The following is a 20,724-nucleotide window of genomic DNA, read 5'->3' as shown; positions in this document are numbered from 1 at the left end:
TAGTCATGTAGTGTAAAAACCCAGTTTCTTGGAAATGTTTTATTTTATTTTAGTCCTCTATTCTTTTATTGATAAAAATAAATCAAACCAAACACAAATCGGTGGGAGATAAGTAATGAATATCAGAATAATTTCAATCATATCTCATCCAAACCACTTGAAATAAAGCCAGTGTTTGTGAGACATCGCAACTAACTGTTTCTTGAACTGAAAGACAAAGTTGTTTGAAGGAGTTGAAGCCCATTGTATCGGGAAAACTTTCTGTAACTGTAACAACTCAGTGACATTCTTTGCAACAAACCTTTACACTCGAACAAATGTTCTATCCCAGTTTAAAATATTGGTGGGCGTAAATATCTTATCTGTACTTTTAATATGTCAAAGTATGTTTTTTTTTATAAAACAAAATATTATTTGCTTAAAATAACTCTGGTTTTTAGTGTGGACAATTTAAATTGTAAATTTTTTTTAATGGAAGAAATTACATTTATATGAATTCAATAACTACCAACATTCCGTAAAATCTGATTCTCCCAGGAGAAAGATATTAAAAAAAATATCTTATACACTAAAAAACTTTTGCAAAACTTATGACATTTAGCGACCATACTACTGGACCGAATTACACACGTTTGGTACTAAATGAAAGATATTTTCCTGTAGATATGCAGAATCCCTTTATAAATTAATATAGGTTCATAAATAAGCACAACAAATTAATTTGAAATTTAAAAAAAATTAACATGGTATTATGGGTTGCCATACTGGTGACAAAATAATAACAAAATATAAACAGAAAATCAAAACAAATGTGGGAAAAATTCCAATCACATGTTTTATTTATAGCGTGGGGAGATAATAGAGAAGTTTGGTTGAGTTTTCGACAACAGGGCAAGCTCTCCTTGTTATCTAAAATTCAATATCAATACTAAGTTGACTTTTGAAATACCCCAAATGAAAACTCTTTCATTTACTATGCCTATACCTAATTAAATTTAAGAAAATAACTATTAATGTTTACATTTTTCTAAAATCTCCGTCCAACAATGCTATTTTAGATGAAAGGCTATTAACGATTTTCACATAAAGTGCTTCCTCAATAAATTTGGATCGAAATAAGTTCTAAATTAATTGTACCATACATTCTACTGAAACTTGTTTTATCGAAAAGATCACGTGGTTCGCGCCGGTAGGTGTGGCCTACCCTTCAAACCTGCGCGGCTCGAAATGGCCCAGAGTTCTTTTGTTTCTGGTATGTCTATAACTCAAAATTTTTGAACTCTATTCAGTATACTCTGAGAGTAATAATATGGTACACTTCACCCTTGTACTGTACCAGGTCACCTCTTGCCAAAAAAAATGTGTTTTTATTACTACTTCATTATGTTTATTTCAACCTATGGTTCTTCTAGTTTAACAGTTTATTCTGAAACCTAATCTTTTGTTTCTCACATGAATATGTCTAATTATACTTGTTTTTTGTTTCAGAGAAGAGGTCCAAGACCACAAAGTCAAGTGGGGAGCCAACTTCTCCTTCCAGTGTAAGATGTCTGCCAACGCCTCCACCGGGGTCTTAGACCAATGTATACTGAGGGTATCTGTGAGGAAGGTGGGTCCTGTGCTTGAAAAATGTGGTAGAAGTAGAGTATGAGAGTAAACGATAGAGAAGGGTAAACTTTATTTAGTGCTCTTGATTTAATGTAGTACACAAGGGTATGAGTTAATGATTACGGTTTTTGATAGAATGCTTGTCTGATTCGGACATGAAACTCAATCTTTAGGTACAGTAGATGATTTTGTGACTAGGCCTAACGTTTTTTAGACCATACGCGATTATTTTAGCCTCACTGACAGCTTTTTTGGCCGAATAAAGTCGGGGATCCAGGAACAAGATCAAAATGCCGTCAGTGACAGTGAAATATTATAATTTTTTGTTATACAAAGTTTTTCCCATAGCCTAGCAAGGAAAAACTTAAAACTCACCACACGTCTTTATAAGTTAAGGATTGTCTGAAATATGTGTGTAATCGTCACTTACGTATTTTATCCTTGCCATATTGAATGTATGCAAAATACAGAAATAACATTTTCGAACTATGGATAATTATCTAAGCTAAATTATTTACGACTAAGCTGTAAAAGTATTTTCATGTTGAACCTCTTTGAAAGTAATTTAGCTTTCCTTGCAGGCTGTTAATTAATTTATGATTTTGATAAAACGGTCAACACTAGGTGGAAAGAAAAAGTAATGTTAGGTTGACATGTTTTACAAAAAATACTTGAAAATATCTCAGCACTTACGAATCACCCAATACTAATTGATTTGAGTGAAACATTTACTTTATCTCAAGAATTAGGATCATAAAAATTCACAAACTCTCCAACACACTTTGCAGTTGTGAAACCATTATTCCTGGTGTTATATTTTACTTATTTTTTCCCCCAAAGCTGTGATGGCCCATTAAAACCTCATCTCAGTTCAGTTCTAATGACACTGTATGACCCATTCCCAGATGAGAGCACAGCTATTGCTGTAGTTGTACCTCACAGCTGATCTAATGATGAGCTCACAGTCCAGCCCGGAGTCATTATTGCTCTTTTTGTAGCTCCACTCCCCAGCCTCAACCACTCCCTGACTTCTTCAACATCTGTTTGGTCCTTGGTCTGTCATTCATTCGTTTCTTCATACCCTATTTAGCAGTTAGGATCTGCTTTTGTAATTTCGTGCATATGCTTTTTTTATAGTAAGAGTGGGTTAGTTATGAAATTACTATCTGTTTGGTGGCAGTTTAATTTTATAAAGTTTGTAAATTAATTCTCAAATATTGTCATTATTAATGTGTTTTAGAGTAAAATTAGACTCATTGGTAGATGAATGTGAAATATTTTTGAGACATGGACTATAAATCTTAAATACAAATTGAACAAATCTTTTTTTCACAGTTTAGTTTCAAGTTGCTGACTACATATAGTAGGTTTCCATCTCTATTTCAGTTTTTGTTTTAAAAAAAGTATTTTAAGTATGTAAAGATCCATTTACAATGCAGTGATTGGTTACTTAGGTGGATTTAATTTATTGTCATAGTTTTCAATAGTCAGAGTGTGGTATCATAATCAAATTATTTAAAAATATTATATTCACTCTAATTTCTTTTTGCAAATAAGCTTTACTTGCATTCATTTTGAGTTCAAATTGACAATATTTCTGGTGAATAGCTATCAGGATGAATTCCACATTATCTAACCAAAGTCACACAAGAACCCTGTCAGTCAACTTTATTGATGGCCTTTGTCACCCTCACTTGGTGATCAATTATAGACACATCATCAATCTGAGCTTCCAGTCAATTGGTTTTCTTTATTCACCAGTTAAATATATTTTAATTGATATCTTATCTTAAATTAATTTACATAAGGCTTGGCTTTTTGGCCAGTCACCAAAGGTAATTCAATTTGAAAATAACCTTCCTTGGTAAAATATAAATTGGAAAATAGAGTTCATATTTTTACCATGGGGAAATTAAATATAAAGAACCAAATCAAATCAAATCAAATCAAATCAAATCATCTTTATTCAAACTGTACATACATACATGAATAGAGTCACAGAAATAAGAACTAACAAGTACATTATGTTTCTTATTTTAACATTATTTTATTTACATACATTGCTAAATCTATGCAATACAATCCTTTATTAATGCTGTGTATTTATGAATGTAGTTAAAACATTTTTTACTCTTTTGGTTAGTTAGTCCTACATAACAAAAGGCTAAAGACAAATTTATTAAATTCGCTCACCAGTCACTAGATCATGCAATTTGTATTTTTTTCTTCTTTATCATTGAAATCGTTTTTGTAAATATATACCTACAACCAGCTCTAGTTTGCTGGTAGCAAATAAGCTTGATTATAGGATGGATTAATAGAGCTATAAAAAGAAGTCTTCTATAGAATAACAAGTTTTATCTTGGAGATATTTTCTTGCTAATTTCCTAAATCGCTTTGTGTGTATATTAGTTTTCAGATTTGATGGTAATTTATTAAGAAATTTACATCCGATTTGTGTTGCTTTCTTTGAGAAAAAAGTGAGGTTATGCCGGGGTATATCTATTTGATCTCTGTTTCTTGTGTTATATACGTGTATATCTTTGCGAAACACATACTTATGAAGGTTATTTTTGGCAGAGATAATGCATTCTAAAATATACTGGTCATAGACAGTTAGTATATCTAATTGTGAAAAGTGGTTTCTTACAGATGTTTTAGGTTCCAGGTTTAACATTATTCGCAAAGCCTTTTTTTGAAGTTTAAGTATTTTATCTAGGTTTTGTGCACTAGTGCCCCCATAGATTGCTAGACCATATGACAGATGTGAGTGTATATGAGCAAAATAAATACATTTTATTCAACCAATTAAGGGAAATCATTAACCATCATATTGGGTCACATTTTGTCTGTGAACTGCCACACTGAGTCTAAACATATTGGACCTGAATTTTAATTGTTTGTTGTTAAAAATATCACTATTGTCTCGGAAAGTTTTGTGAATGATTATGCTCCACTATCAGTTTATGTTATTTTACACCTTCCTCTGCATTGTATACACCAAATATACTTTGTTGATGCATACAACTCTAGGTTAGCTACATGTTCAAAAAAATGGAATGCCCTTGAAGATGAAAATATTCTTTATTTAAGTGAATCTATCATACTTTAAATTCTCAATAATTATATTTAAGAAGCAGATTTACTAAACTTAATTATACATTTTTATTATCTGTAAGCTTTCTCTTATTTACTTCTAGACTATATATTTTTAATTAGATTTATATTAGATTGAACAAGAAACGCTCATAAGTTATATTCCGTACAAAGAGGTTAAATTTAACTGAATGTAAAACAGAGGATCAATAAAAATAACAATGGACAAGGATTGTGTTCCTTTTAGAGAATAAATGTGTCTTTGTTGTTCAACAATAAGGACCACCTGAAGTCGGTTGATTCCTGCACAAAGGACTGTAAATAACATTTACTGCTTCTTCAGAAAATCCAATATTTTATGTCTGGCTGTAACATTGAGGATAGATCTACCTGTAGGTTGAAAACTATTACGTACTTGTATCGAAAAGCTTTTTTTATGGGTTGAAATTTAATTAAACTGCAATTGCCTCTTACATTCAGTGTATTATTCTACTGATTTAGTAAAGTAATTTTTTTACAAAAATGCAGTGTTTAAGTTCATATTCTGAATAATCTTAAATGTTTTGTTCATTCGCAGCTCAAAAATATTTACCTTTACTCGTGCTTTGGTTATATTATTATTATTATACAGAAGTCTCATTAAATGCTTCTGTCTTTATAAGAAATAAAAGATCAATAATTATAGTAAACAAAGTTATTTTAAAGGCCACTGGGGCAGAGCCCTGATGGATTTTCTTGAAAACGCTTCTCATCCCAGAGTTCTTATGGCTTGTAGTTTTGAGATATAGTGAACAGTAAGTGAGTGAGTGAGTGGTATTTGCCTTTTACAAATATTGGATGAATGTAAAAAAAAGTATCAGGAAAATAATTTATGATTATGATAAAAATAACAATATTAATAAATGTCAGTCTGATACTGGACTCAGCTCTTAATAATCAGGCGTTTAGTAAGTTATTTATGACCTTAAGTAAATTTTATTTTAATAAAAACTAAGAATAATGCTGTTGGCCAAAGAATTATTGGACTGTAACATTTTTTTTTTTGTAGCCTTTCAGGACTTTTGTGGTTCATAAAAGATATTTAGTGAAATTACAGTACATAATTTTTTTCAATTGAATGAGTGATTGAATAGAAGAATAAAGCAATAAAAGCTATACACAAATCATCTCCACCCTATAAGGCACTCTTTGTAATCCTGCATTAACATTTTGTGGAAGTTGAATGGTTCAAATGTAATTAAACTAAATATTTAAGTATAGTTACTTATTTATGTTTGCAATTTCATTGCCTATTAAACTCAAAATGTCTAATGAGACTGATATAAAGAATACTGGCCCTTCCTCTTTGACTCTGGTGAGTTGTAATACCATAGAGGCATCTACTCTGTTAAATAGTATTCAAAATAAGGTCCACTTAAAGAATTCTCTTTGTGATTAACTTTTACAACAATTTAGTACAATATTTGTTACTATTAGAGAAATGCACTCCGTCTTGTGATTCTTTAGTTTATTCCTGTGTTTGTGTTCGCAGGAGTTGAAGGGTGGAAGATCATTCCAGAAGCTGGGGTTCTGTGACCTGAACCTGGCAGAGTTTGCAGGGTCGGGTCAGACCACACGGAGGTGTTTACTGGAAGGCTACGACACCAGGCATCGTCAGGACAACTCCATGTTGATGGTTAGCATCACCATGAACATGCTTTCCGGAGACGTTCTGTTCAAAGTGTGAGTACTACCATGATGAATTGAGTATTGTACAGTACAGTGAACTAGGGGACTGCAGGCCAAGATTTTTTTTCCCTTCAGGCTGGCCCTTGAGTCACAGGCAAAAGTTGAACTGCTATAAAAATTTTTAATTATTTTTTATACTACAATCTGTTCTTACATGTATCGTACATGATCTCCCCCATTTCACAGTGAAATTGTCAACATCTTTTGCAGTCAGGACAGAATTAAAATCTTCTGCGGTCAAAGCAAAATTTTGAGCATCTTTTTAAGTCACAGGAAAATTTAGAACAAATTCTACTGTCACGGCTAAATCAAGAAGACCTTCCCCGGTATTTTCAAAATTGTGAACATCTCTCCTGTCATCTGAGTGAAACAATGCCCTATGCCACCACTACAAATCCTTTATTTTTCTACTAATATTCAGTTTTCTGTCTAGTAATGTGTCTTTTTTCCCGTGGTTGGGGTTTAATAATAGACATGATAGAAAATATTTGCAACAATTCCTTAAATATCACCTCTGCATCACCAAAAATTAACATCAATCAAATAAATAGCTTTCTATTTGTTCTAAAATGGTAATGGAACCTGTTAGGGATTTAATCTTAGGTGTAATAAGTGTGTGTATCTGTTGACAGTCCCTCTCCCTCACTGAAGCACAAGCAGATGATCGTGAGTGTTGCGCCAGATGAGACCAATGAGAGGCACAGGGAGGACTACTCCAGCGGGTCCATAGCCAGCGGGAGCTCGGGCTGTGGCAGCCTCAAGAAACGGCCAGTCCTCTTCAACTCTGGTGAGTCAACTGAAGCTATCATAGTTCACTTTTATAAAATGTTGCTATTTATGATCAGTTACCACTTAACGAAAAATCTTAGAATTATATATAAAAAATAAATATAATGAAATAAAACCTGACACAGGACATCCCTAAGCAATACTGAGCTATGTTAATTCTTTTAAGATTGGTTGGAAGATCACGTTTACAGAGTTACATCAAATTGATTGTTTTGGATAAATAAATAGAGAAATGAAAAGAAAATAACTTTATTTTGCTAAAATTTATCTGCTGCACCTGATTGTTTAGAACTTTTATATTTAAACAGACTACTATTCTCATCATTATTTGATTTACAGTTTTGTTTTTAAATATTCGACCTTTTGCTGGATATAACCGATTTTAGGCTATCACCTAGACTATTGTAAATTATACATTATAGCAGAAAAAACCCCGACATACATAGGCAAAAAAACTTTCTGTATTTATAAATGTTATGTGACAATAAAGATGTATTTATTTATTATTATTATAGTTACAGAATAAGTGTGTTTATTCATAATAATAATAAATGAACTTAGAATTTCATGTTAAGTCATATTTAAAAATTTGTTAATACAAGATGTCACGCAAAAATCCTATTTTTTATGATTTAATCATTTTGATTTTTCAGATATTGCTTCCCGGAGTACAAAATTGTAGTTTTAATAACCATATATGCTTATTGCTTATCAACATAGATTATTTATTGTTTTTTAATCTGTCAGCACAGTCATTTGTGGTCATCAGCACAGTGTATAACTGTGGGTGAAGGAAAGCTACTTGGTGGAGGGCCAGCTTTTAGGGGTTGTCAATATTATGATCGTTTGCTCTTAATTGGGACTATGATTCTTTATTTTAAAATTATGTTCCATCTTAGCTGTTGTAAAGAGTGAATAGATTCAAATTACAACTTATTCAAAACCTATTTTCAAAAATTGTTTGTATGTAAACTTTTTTAAGAAAAACTAGTTTGTTATTAATTGCTGGACTTAAACTAAACTATATGACTTAACAAGACTATTTGGTTAGTAATATGATTCCTAATTACCTCAGTAACTATTTATACTTACTTAGTTTGCTTTGCTGGTTTTACTTGCGGCATAAACCTTTCCAGTTCAGTGTTCATACTATTGTGTTGGTGAGGAGACACAGACCATTGAATGTTTCGACCGTAGCACTAGCAGTTTATGGTGGTCCAATGAATAAGAGATATCGATTGATAATCCTCAGCTCCGTCGCTTGTGTTGTCACTAACAATGCGGCTTTCTGTGTCTCACTGTGACTAAGTTGCATGGTCCTACGTCCTCTGCACCTGTCCATCCCTCTGATATCTCCTATCAAAAAAACTATAATAGCAATTAAAATAAAGTTGTGTCGAAAAATATAATAATATAAAAAAATAATATAATATAATAATATAATAATAATATAAAAATATAAAATTGCATATGGTGGGTAATATGTGAAAAAATTCAAAATATAAAAAAGTTTAGTTTAAAAATTGAATACAAATTTGACAGTATTAAATGGAGAAAATGTTTTAAAAACTCAAAAGAAAATAGCAAAAATAAAACTGTTACTATAATTCATTTTTGATTAAAATCTAGCTCTGTTGAAGAAGTTGTTAGTTAGCAAAATACACAAAGCTCACTCCCATTCTTCGCCCACTTTTCATTCATATTCAGCTTAAAACACCTAAGTGTGCATCACTGTCTTTAAGGAATTGAATTTAAAATTTAATTTTCTTCATCAAAAATATTGAATAGTAATTTTCTAAAAAATATACATACCCCACCTGGTGAAAAATATCAAAACTACTGCCTAAACATTTGTTGATAACTAAGCAATTCAGTAACAAAACAAAAATTAATACACACCCTAAAATACTAACAAATGAGTAGGGTAATACTATCCGAGACTTAAAATTTAAATAATATTTTTGGTTTAGAAGATGAGAATGTCAGAGTTGGAAGGATGTGGGGAATGAGAGGTGTGTTTAATGTGTCACACGTTCATCAGTCGCACAGCCTGGGTTGTGTTGCGTTGCTTCGGACTAGACTCTTCCCTGTCACTGCACAACACAAATACTACACAATACATAACATTGTGAAACACCAAAACATTGATTGATAAAGTTGTATTTTAATCAAAAATTTACTTTTTTGCACATTTTATTAGGAAAAAGTTTTTTTGCGTACTTAAATCCCAACTAAATAAACTTCAATCTGAATAAAAAATATTTGCTGCTATTTTTATTATTTTCTGTATTTACAAAAAAAAACTTTGTGTGGGATCTAATTACTGAATCAATAAACATCCACCCACAGAATATACAACTCATTGTAGGCAAAGACAACGTTTTGTAGTCCCAAGCCTCCTAATCATATTACGATTTGTGCTGACCGTTGTGTTTGTATAGTGATACAGTAACAGAACAGTATACAGATTCATGCACACACCATGGATGTTTGAAAAACCTAACCCTAAAGAAATTTAGTGGGAGGGATCACAGGAGAATGCCTGTTATGGGAATTTAAATCTTGTGATTCAAAAATCCACAAAAATAGACGTCTGTTCTTAAGTCAAATCTGACTCAAAAAGAGACTTGAAATATCCAATCAGAAATAACTCATTAATTTCTCTTCACACATTACTATTTCCCATCAAAATATTTGCCAATGATTAGGAGATTTTCATAACCCTTTTTTCTCTCCTATTGTATGTACTCACTTTTATGCGTAAACACTCTTTCACATTTATACGATACTTCCACAAACTCAACACATGTGTACCACGGGTGACAGGGAGGGGTTAGAGTAAAGCCGAGTCTCATTCACGGATGTTGTCAGCGAGAGGAGTGGCCGTGGCCGATGTGAGCACTGAACTGGACAGGGTTGGGGGTTGGTGCGGCCTCAAAATGGCGGCGGCTACTTTGTTAGTTTACGTCTTTGGTTGGATCTCCGGACGGCAACATGTTGTGTTAAAGACCGCGAAGAGCATTCAAGGTAGGACTAGCTCCTGGAAGGGTTAGTACAGTAAAATCCAAATTAACCAACATAAGGGGACATGGCTATTTTGGGTAATCTCTTTTTGGTTGATTTAAAATTATATCTTGGTTCAAAAACATTGTTTGTTTTATGTTATTTTAATTACCACCATCTTTAAATTTACAACTGTATAGGCCTACCCAAAATCTATATTTCTTTTCTACCCATATTGGCCAAGCCAGGCTAACAACCTGTGCCACAGCTGGCGATTTTCATTACCCATTAAAGGTTCTAATTGATTTGACCTTTTGATTATGGTTTCGGTTAATCCAGGTTTAGGCTTATCAGGGTTCGGTTGAAAGTGGTTTTACTGTATTAAGAATTAGGTTCATAATATTTAACAATTTACTTAGGGGAATTCTATAGTGTGTTTTTCTGGCATAATTCAAAGAGTAAGATTGCAGGTTTCATGAATACTAGACAGAAAATGAAAACTACAATATTACTTTTTGGTAAAACCCTAATGAAATACCTATGTAGTAAAGAACTAGAAGTAGGATGTATTGTTTTAACATTCTTGCAAACTTTTGGATAAATTCTATTTGGAGTATTGGACATAATTAATTTTGTACTCTCAGGTATCGTTTGATCTCTAGAAAATAAAATTAATAAGGAGTAGGCCTACTAAATTTATTTCTTCAATATTGAAAGATTGCTAAAAATCTATTTTTTTATTTTATTTTCACAATACTTAAGATCTTCAACCCACAAAGACCAAGGTACTGTAATGTCAACAACATCAACTGAGCTGTGTGGTTGCAGAACTGGTGCCAGACGGCCCCCATTTGGAGCCTGGAGACCTGGGCATTGTCCCCACTGCGGGGCCGGGGCCTGGCGTGGCGGAGACTGAGGAGAACCACGAGGCAGCTCCGGGACACTCACGTAACTCTTCCAACACCAGTCAGCTGAGCAAGGGCAGTGGCTACGGTAGTCTCAACAGTCAACATAGCAGACAGTCCAGCTCCGGCGACTCTACACACATCAGGTAAATATTGTGTCAATCAGGAGAGACATAAAACTCTTCCCCCACTCTGAACATTTGTATCCAGTTATACCTGGAAATGTTTTAAATGTCAGTACAAAATAACAAAAGATAATGGTGGAGGAAGAATTTTTGTGCGCATGCACATCCTACTACCACTCTAGGTGACACTATTCATGATCTATAACACAATGGTTCTATTGTATCTCTGATTCAGTTCTACTTTGTTACTATTATTTCCTAAACTTTCATTGTCCTGGGACAGTCCAAGAAATCCTTTTGGCAGAAAAATCTCCCTTAGAGAGAACAAAAGTGGACAACAGCGCTTTAATGTTGCATGCATCGAACTCCAAGAAATCAGCACATCTGAGGAATATTAATTATAAATCTTCAGCAAAGTATGGCTATTCTATGAATTGATTACTACTTAAATTTTTGGTCTTTGACCACAACTTTAGATGGATTATATTTGATTCCTTTTAAGTATGTCAGGTCAGTTAGCTTAAGATTGGAGGGTGCTGCAAAGCAGTGGTGTAGTCGTAAATATTCCTGTCCAGGATCGCTTGCCAATGTCGTGGAAAAATATTAATTATATCAATTAATCAATTATTTAAGATGGGGACGCCACCATGTGTGTATTTTAACCCAAATATGAGTGAAGGATGAGTGGCGCGATCTTGTAGTCTTGTTAGTGACTAAGGCCGACATATTCCTTCTAGACACAGCTGTTAATTAATAGCCCATACAGCTAATGACAACTAAGGGACCTACAGTTTATAGTGGAATCCAAACGACATTTTTGCCTTGGTATTATTGAATTGGTCTAATTATCAGGACAGTACTGCAGATAGTCGTAGTACTCACTAGTGTGGGATCCACACCAGGGAGTATTGCATCCACAGTGCATGCATATAAATATCCACAATTCGTGACCTCCTAGTAGCTGGATTACAGGACGACGCCACCGTCCCAGTCAGGTTGCTTACCAATATATGGGTTCCTTGGAAAAAAGGAACACCATTCCCACCCCACTACACCACTGCTGCAAAGCAGTATTCAATGCAATCCAGACAGATTGATTGATTGATGGGAGCTAACAAAAACTTTGTTCTGGAAAGGTTTGGAGGTGGATAAGCATAGAGCTTTGCATGCAAATGCATCTTGTTGGGTGTTGACAACATTCAAAATTGTATTTTAGGTTTCCCTGAAACATCCCTTTGCAGTTAGGATGTTTAACGGTTTAACTAACTCGTAATTTTCTTAATTGTATGTAAAATTCAATGTTTTATTAAAATGTTTTAATTATTGTTTACATACATACACCTAGTGCCTCAGATTAAACACCTCTTAGAGAACCTTGAGCTCTGGTTTTTATTAGCTCCCATTGTTTACATGAAATCCTCTGTTTTATGTAGTAACATTACTAACCAAACAATTCTTATCTGTTTTGAATATTTCTGATAGGCCTAACAAGTTTTAATTTTTAAGAATGAAAATATTATTTTACTCATACAGTATTACGTATTGTGTTTAATTTTCAATTAGCAAAAAGTTAATTTTTTAAGTTTTTATTTCTTTATTTTGTTTTTCAAACATTTGTTGAGGTGTTTGTGTGTTCAGGTCCCCCTCATGGCCTGGGTGGAACCCCCGCCTCGCCCCTATCCCCTCCACACCCACCACTACCCCTCCCTCCCCTCGCCAAAGGCTTAGCCCCACCAAGACCAATGGGAGGCTGCGGGGCAACAACCCCCCCTCTCCCTTGCTACTATGTACCCCCCAGAGGCCTCCCCTGGGGTCCAACTTCAGGTTCCCCCCTTGGTCAGGTCCCTCACCCCGAGCCTCCTCCTCCCCCACCATCCCCTGCCCTCTGTCCCCCCTAGCGGCCTCGCTGCCCCATGAAGGTGCTAACCAGAGGTAACTGACATGATTGTTATGGGCATGGTGAAGGCTTGCCGAGGTTTGGTGGTGGATTGGGAGCTGCAGTTTACTTGCATTCTGTCTTGTTTCTTCTGAATTTGTCCTGTAAAACTTGAAACCAAAGCAACACTAAATAAACAGGCCATTGCTTCTCTGGCATGAAGTCATCATAGGCGACGGCAATTACGTAATGTTATTTTTTTAGTAATATTTTTGTTTTCCAAAAAAAGGTTAAAACAAGCAACTGATCACAAACAGCAAACATTACGTCATTGCCGTCGCCTCTGATGACGTCATGCCAGAGGAGCATTATGGCTTGTTAATTTAGTGTTACCTTGTTGTAACCCGTTGTTTGTTGTTATATTTACTAACCAAGACCTTCAACTCAATTATTTTGTAAATCGTAGACAAACTGCACATATTCAAATTTAACAAATGTAATTTCAAATGTAACATTAAGTTTACTTCCGTCTTTTTTCTGTTTGGCTGAAGACCAACATTGTAAACAACTTATTTTAAAACTCAAGTTAATTTTCAGTCTCTAAGTAAAAAAATAAAAAATACACTACCCGTAAGTTCCCATCTGAACCATCAGAAGGAACAGGGAATCTCATGTTTTCTCCTCATTTCATCAGCAAACATAACCCTTATCCTCATGTTTCCCCCTTTCATAGGTTTGACTAAATTGCTTTTGCACTTTGACAATAAACAAAGACACATCTTTGGAACCCGTTTAATAAATATAATTTATTCAAAACGAATATATTGTAAAATTACTATGGTATATTAACACTGGCCTTGTCTAGTTGGCTTGTAATAGGTCACATTCAAAAGACACTAAAATGTGAATTACGAGTCTTCAGACATTATACTACCCGTGATGTAAAAAATTTGTTTAATGGTTTAGGATGTAAATTTAAAATTTTTTAAATCTCATAATAATTTTTAGCTTGATAAGTCTGTAATATTTGTTCAAATATAATTTCAATATTTCACCTAATGAAATACCTATTATCCTCTCAGTGCTCATTTTCAAGTCCGTTAACTAATTCCCTATCTTCTCCCATACATAATGAATAAATGTTCAGTTCTTATCAATTACTCACATTCACATTTTCATAACCTTCAGGAGTCTTGTGAAAGCTGTGCCGAACGCTATATGTACTTAGCTGGTGGTGTTATGGTGGCTGGTGGGTTATACGGTATATTGTACTTCTGGTGTGTGTTACGGGTATACTATGGTGTTTGCTACGGTGGTTCTAGGGGAGGCCATCGTAAGGTGTTTGAGAGTAACTCCAAACTCCCGACGGTCGCCAGTCCCGAGGATGCGCCGGAGGAGAGTGACGCCGTCCCGCCAGTGGCGCCACTCATACGGCGCACCAGTCAAGTGTACGTGTCAATGTTACCAACATGAACTGTCACTAGATGATGTTGAATTGAAAGTTCAACTTTTGATGATACTTTTATATTAAATTCAGTTTCTACCAGTTTTGTAGGGATGTAATAAAATCTTATAAAGCTGCTAAGTCATCATAACTTTGAGCTAACCTTTTTGAATATATTTTCCAAGTTTTAAATTCACCAAAGTTCTGCTAATCCAAACCACCTGTTGAGAATAAAAGAACACTGTGTTTAAATTGAAAACCCATGTGTTCTGAAATTGTACCCAAACTCTCTATCAAACCAGGTAATTGAAAAAAAAGCAAGAATTTGTGTGTGAATCTTTTGATGATCAGGAAAAAGTCAGTGAATTATGTGAGAATATTGTATGCAAGCAGGAAATTTAGAACAATTGCTAATATCCTTTGATTTGTTTTTGGTTAACTGGTAAGTATTTGTTGCAATTCTACTGAATTTTTGCCTCTTCTGTTTGGTAATGCCTACAAGGTCCGATCCCAGTTAGTTTAGATTAGCAGATCTGTGATGTAATTTGTAAGGTTTTTTTCATTGGGCGCGCCATCATTACAACTTTGCAATTTTGAATTACACCATAATTATCTTGGAAGTCTCTAAACTCTACTTTTAGTGGGGCGTAGAAATAATTTCAATTTCAATCAAAATACCCGTCTGATTCTAATATTTTCACTATTTTAAACTTGTGATTTTGTTTAATAACTTTATGTTCTTGAGACAAAGTGTTCTTAGTTGGTGCCACCGTTTTTGTTTTTTGTTGATGAATGTGAGCTTATGTCAAGTTTTAAAGATGCTCATTCTTTTCTAAAATACAACTTTTTTGTTTGTATACAACCAAATGTAAAAAAACAAAAAGTATCGTTGAACTTGCAATTTTTTTATTACTATGTTCTGTGATGTATACAATTGCATAGAATACATTATGTTTAATCTGACGTTTTTTTAAGAACAGTAAGTTTCTATCTTAATGGTGTTTGCAACTTATTTTTTGGTGATGGAAAAATTTCCTGTGCTATATATTATTTTTGAAGTGTTACAGTCATTTCTCTTTTAAACTGCACATGCCAAATTATTGACTAATCCAGAATTGCATGACCAAATTGATCTACATTAATGTAACTTCTGTGTAGTTTGCTTCATTATATTGTTTTCCTATTTATAATGCATCATGATGCTTTTGTTGCTTTAATTGTTGTTGAGTAGTATAAATTTCAATAATATCACTACTATTATTTTTAGATGTACATTTTAAAAATAGTCTTCTATTCATTCAGACACAGGCTTAATAGTGTTGACATTCTTATTCTTACACAGGAACATGAATGCAAACTCACTTTTTAATGTAAATATTATAATCACTATTGAGACATTTTTTACTTTGCCTTTCAAGATTGTTGAAACCTGAAGATTAATTTTTGAACATAAAAAATATTTCTTAGATAATATAAATTTTTTAAATACTCTTTTTTCGGATTTTGAGATTTATTAGATACAGTAGACGCTCACTGCTCAGGCACTATATGGGACCAGATAAAAAGATCAGGGAAAATAATTACTTCAATGTTTTGTGTTTGCAACAATATTTAGAACACATAAAATTAAAATTTGTTTGCAGGAAGATGTTTCTTATATAATGTGCAATCTGTCTAAAAAGCTACTTCAAATAAAACCTACACCCAGCATTATACACATTTTGTCGGTTTAAAAAGATATTAAAATCAATGTATATTACTATTTGTGTTGTTTTTTTTGTTTTTTTATATACTTTATCTGTAGTTTTGTGTATATAGTCTTGTCTCTAATATTTACAGAATTTTTTTCTAAATTTTACATTCTAGTTTTAGAGTAGACCCAATGTTCATGCTAAGTATTTACAATCAAAGTAGTTTATTGTAATTTAATTAAGAATACATGTTGGTGAAGTTTTCCTTAATAGATTTTGCATTAATAGATTTAAGTATTGATTTGTCTACAATACCCTGGTAAATTTAATGCTAACTCTATCTATAATAGTCTTGTTGTATCACCTCAAACCATAATTTTTAAACAAGTGTTTAAATTAACCTACCGTATCGGTTAGTATTTTGGTAAAAAAAAAATTTATTCTCAGAAAATCAAACTTTTTATGCGTTTCAACCATTCTTATTGGTCCTGTTAGTGACGGATTAGTGAGTTTCTACTGTACGTACACTTTGATATATACATAGACTAAATGAACAAATCATATTTCCATCACTATCACCCATTTACTAAGTAGCCAGTATGGTCATGCAGGAACGCGTCGTCAGGATCGGGTCTGAGTGAGACGGGGTCGCTGGACAGAGGCAAGGCGGCGCTGGAGAGGCGAAAGAAGGCGGCAGAGGAAGGCTCTGGTGGGGGCGGTCGTGTGGAGGCGTCTAGAGTCAACCCGGACCCTCTCATAGACCAGCTGATCCAGGAGACAAACCTGGAACCTTCCGAGACTGAGAGTAAGTCAACAAATTGAACATCAATAGACTCTTTAGTGAAAAATTCTTGTTTTACATTTTGTTCCTTAGTTTATATTCTTGGATGATAAACATTAATAATCTTATTTTTGAAAAGGTTTATTTTGATTACTATTACCCTATTACCTCTTGACTATTGAGAAAAAAGTACACATCCCATCCCAACGTTAAAGTTGTAGCCACTGTAGAATGGAATTAGCACTAAGGAGTTGAGTCACCGACACAGTGTGTTTGCAATCCTACATGTCTGTCAATTATGCAAACTTTTCCCTAAGCCAAACTGAAATAGCATCATATTTCATAATATGCTCTTCTATTGACTATCATAATATCTAAGGAAGAAAATATAGTATATTTCATCACTAAGGTCTAAAAAGAATTTTTAACACCACAAGCCAAAGTTAAACGAAATTGAAAAACTTATCATAGACTTTAGCTACTCTGACCTCCCCCTTTAGCTCTGACTCTGCCTTTTGCCCCACTAATACCTGTTTTATGCCTATATAGGATTTCGCTCTTTCAACCCTAATTCTGTATCCATCCCTCATCTCATTCTTGTCCTTAGTTCTTCTTGCCCTTTTCTTTTGTTTATCTCATTTAACTCTCACAATAATACTTTTGCTCTTCTCATTTGTGTCTTAAGTTTCTCACTTTTTTGTTTCTGGATTATTGCCATTTTATTTTTTGTTCTTTCCCCCTTTTTCTGTTTCCTGTCCATGACTTTTAATATCATTTAATATCATCACGGTACCATGTACTGTATTTAATTTAGTTTTACTCGTCTATTTTTCTAATATTCAACATATTCTGTTCCAGTGTCAGGTCTCCAACTATACATTGCCAAAGATGGGACGACGGCGTTAGGCAGCCACGAAGTCAAATCACTGGGCGTGTTCAAACAAGTCGTGATGGACGATAGGTAACATTAGCCTCGCCACGTCACCCGAGTTACCATCTCGTCTATCTACTATTTTTGTATAAATATATATATATATTGGTACATATTGTAAAAAGCTTAGTGAACATTGAAATTGACAGGCTTAGAATTGTATGTTTGTTACAGGAATAAAATACTCTGTTTATTTTGCGGACATTTTATAATTTGTTAAACTATCTTTGAATAAGTAAAGAAAAGGTTTTAGTTTTTGATTGTTTAGAAAGTTAATAAGGAAAATTACTGTGATTTTTCATTAGTTGGAGGATAGTTGAGTGTGATATTAATTTTTTGTTTATTTATGTAAGTTGTCTCAATTTGTATACTTTCAGATAATCAAGGCGTGTTGCATTTTAATTTAATTTTGGAAGCTTAATTAAGTTAACAAGAATTTGTAACAGTTCTTAAACAGTTCATTAGATTTTGTGTAATAAACTCACATTTATATGAGGAACTATGTACTACTTACTATACTTTAACTATTGTCTCTTTGTGCAAACAAAATTCTTTTGTAATTAAAGCAAAATAATAATCCCGTAGTAAAAAAATTAATAACACAAATTTATAATATGTATCAAATTTTAGATTAAATAAACATTTTTTACTTTTGTTTCAAAAGAGATGAATTTTTATAAACAGTTTTTTTACGAATACTTTTTAATATCACACTCAAATTACTCGTAAATAGTGGTAGGTTTATGACTGATTAAAAAGCTCATTTAAACACACTAGAGAGGTGATAGACGATTATAGTTTAGTACAAAAGAGCAGAAGTGCCTCATTTTAGTACACAAACAATGAGCGATGATGGGGTTTGTACAACTTTGAACTCAAATTCCAAAATAGATTTCCAACTTAGAAACTATTTACTCTTGTATTAAAACTATCCAGGTTTTTTTGAAAAATCCTTAGATCAACAATCTTAGTGTCCATCTAAAAGGTCAACCTCCACTAATCTAAACATTTAAAGTATGACAATATTTATTAGGCTTAGTAAAGTTGTTTGTGGTTTATTCTATTGATAAATTAGTCACTCAACTGAAGAATGATTATACAAAATGTCTTGTTTTCTAACTTTTCCATCACAATCAGCGACACAATAAACAAATATGGGATGAGAATACAATTGTGGATATTCTCCATTAATTCACCACCCCAATGAACTTATACAACAAAGAATTCACTTATCTAAAATGAACCTAACCTATTAGTTGTTTCAGTACTTGTAACTTGTTTCTAAACAAGCCATGAAAGAGTTATACTCACTTTTTTATACTCTACAAATTGTATAAAAAAAATGCCTTTAAACATAATTATTTAAACTTGTTTTGTTGCTGATAAATAGATAATCCTTGTGGTTATGTTAGGTTGGTTTATTTATATTAGTAAACTAACCTTACCTGAATTCCATTAAATATTTGATGAAAATCACTCGCTCCACGCCATTTGTAATGTTTTCCATGTGATATTGCTCACAATTAATTTAGACATCCTCGAAATGGTGGTGAAGTAATGGAAAATATCGCCGGTTATTTGTAACTAGTCACCTATCCAAGTAGACATATATGATAGCTTTACCTCTGTGCTTGTGTTTAGGCAGTACTGCTATATAGTGATGGAAGAGCGTTTGAACAGTGCTAAGTTCGTCCACACATCAAGTTGAGGTAAAGCATGGTGTGAACCTTCTCATTGGTTTGTATTCAACTAATTCATGCCGATCTTTGTGATATGTAATTAATTTGTCGGTTTTACGATTCATTTTCATGTAACCTCACCTTGGACGAAAGAGCTTTCATGGTTTTATAAAATTATTGTGTTCAACTTTCTTCCTACAATCGAAATCTATGCTGCGAAATTGTCTTCCTTTTAATCTTCCTTTATTTACCTTTTTTTATTAATCTACCCTTTTATCTCTCTACCTCTCATGTATTTTGATGATGATAATAAATTACATTGTTTTTGTAATGGTTTTGCTTCCTAATGAGCAATGTGTGATATTAATTTGGTTTTGACTGTTTTGAGGAACTATTTTTAATAACAAATATTTTCACTTACCACTTTTGTATTTGGTCGGTCTATAGCTAATAATTTTAATGTTATAATATTTGTATTTGGGTACTTAACTAAATCATGTTTCAAGTTTATCTTTTTAAGTAGGGTTCTACAAAAAAGCCAATCTGTTATATTATTTGTACACATTATCCGATGGCAACTTTGTAAAGATGTAAATATCTGATAGAATGTAATTCCAATGCTCTTTAGAGCTGATTGAATTCTTCAAGCTTCTATTTAACATGTATGCTGCACTCTAACCCTACTCTATAAACTTTATTGATTATCATTGTTTCCCAGAATTGGGAAGTTATACTGTTTAATACTAAGAAAGTGGCTATTAATAATTTTCTACATTTTTTAACTGTCTGTGTAGTAATGATTTTTTTCATCACTCTGTATTCAAAAATAGCCCATTTCCATACATCTGAGATCCTCGAAAATTGTCAATTTCCATACACCAAAAACAAATAGTGATCTGCTGACTTTTCTTGACATAAACATTACTTTTGCTACACAAACAATACTTTGCCCGACATCAACAAAGTTACAACTGAAGATCAGATAATTTTTTTTAAGTTTGATGAATTAGTTTTCATTGTGATAAAAAGTATCGTTCATAGTCACGAAAGTCCCATTTCGTGGTGAGA

The 20,724-nt window shown here is 33.1% G+C and overlaps 1 protein-coding gene across 1 annotated transcript in view; it reads left to right on the top strand.

Moving 5' to 3' along the window:
* LOC128982414 (uncharacterized) overlaps positions 1-20,090 on the top strand; it is a 52,695-nt gene extending 32,605 nt beyond the window's left edge. Inside the window, exons 3-12 of the mRNA XM_054401372.1 lie at positions 1,489-1,609; positions 6,236-6,426; positions 7,065-7,219; positions 10,093-10,248; positions 11,053-11,275; positions 12,893-13,186; positions 14,453-14,578; positions 16,877-17,070; positions 17,905-18,007; positions 19,619-20,090. Of these exons, the coding sequence (XP_054257347.1) occupies positions 1,489-1,609; positions 6,236-6,426; positions 7,065-7,219; positions 10,093-10,248; positions 11,053-11,275; positions 12,893-13,186; positions 14,453-14,578; positions 16,877-17,070; positions 17,905-18,007; positions 19,619-19,685 (1,630 nt within the window). The 3' untranslated portion in view covers positions 19,686-20,090. The remainder of the gene's footprint in view (positions 1-1,488; positions 1,610-6,235; positions 6,427-7,064; positions 7,220-10,092; positions 10,249-11,052; positions 11,276-12,892; positions 13,187-14,452; positions 14,579-16,876; positions 17,071-17,904; positions 18,008-19,618) is intronic.
* The last annotated feature ends 634 nt before the right edge of the window (positions 20,091-20,724 follow it).

This window comes from Macrosteles quadrilineatus, unplaced genomic scaffold, assembly GCF_028750875.1.
Source record: "Macrosteles quadrilineatus isolate MER2022 unplaced genomic scaffold, UCM_ALF_1.0 Scaffold_298__1_contigs__length_111202, whole genome shotgun sequence".
NCBI classification, from domain to species: domain Eukaryota; kingdom Metazoa; phylum Arthropoda; class Insecta; order Hemiptera; family Cicadellidae; genus Macrosteles; species Macrosteles quadrilineatus.
The sequence above is the reverse complement of the archived record's forward strand: the minus strand, read 5'-3'. Positions and strand labels throughout refer to the sequence as shown.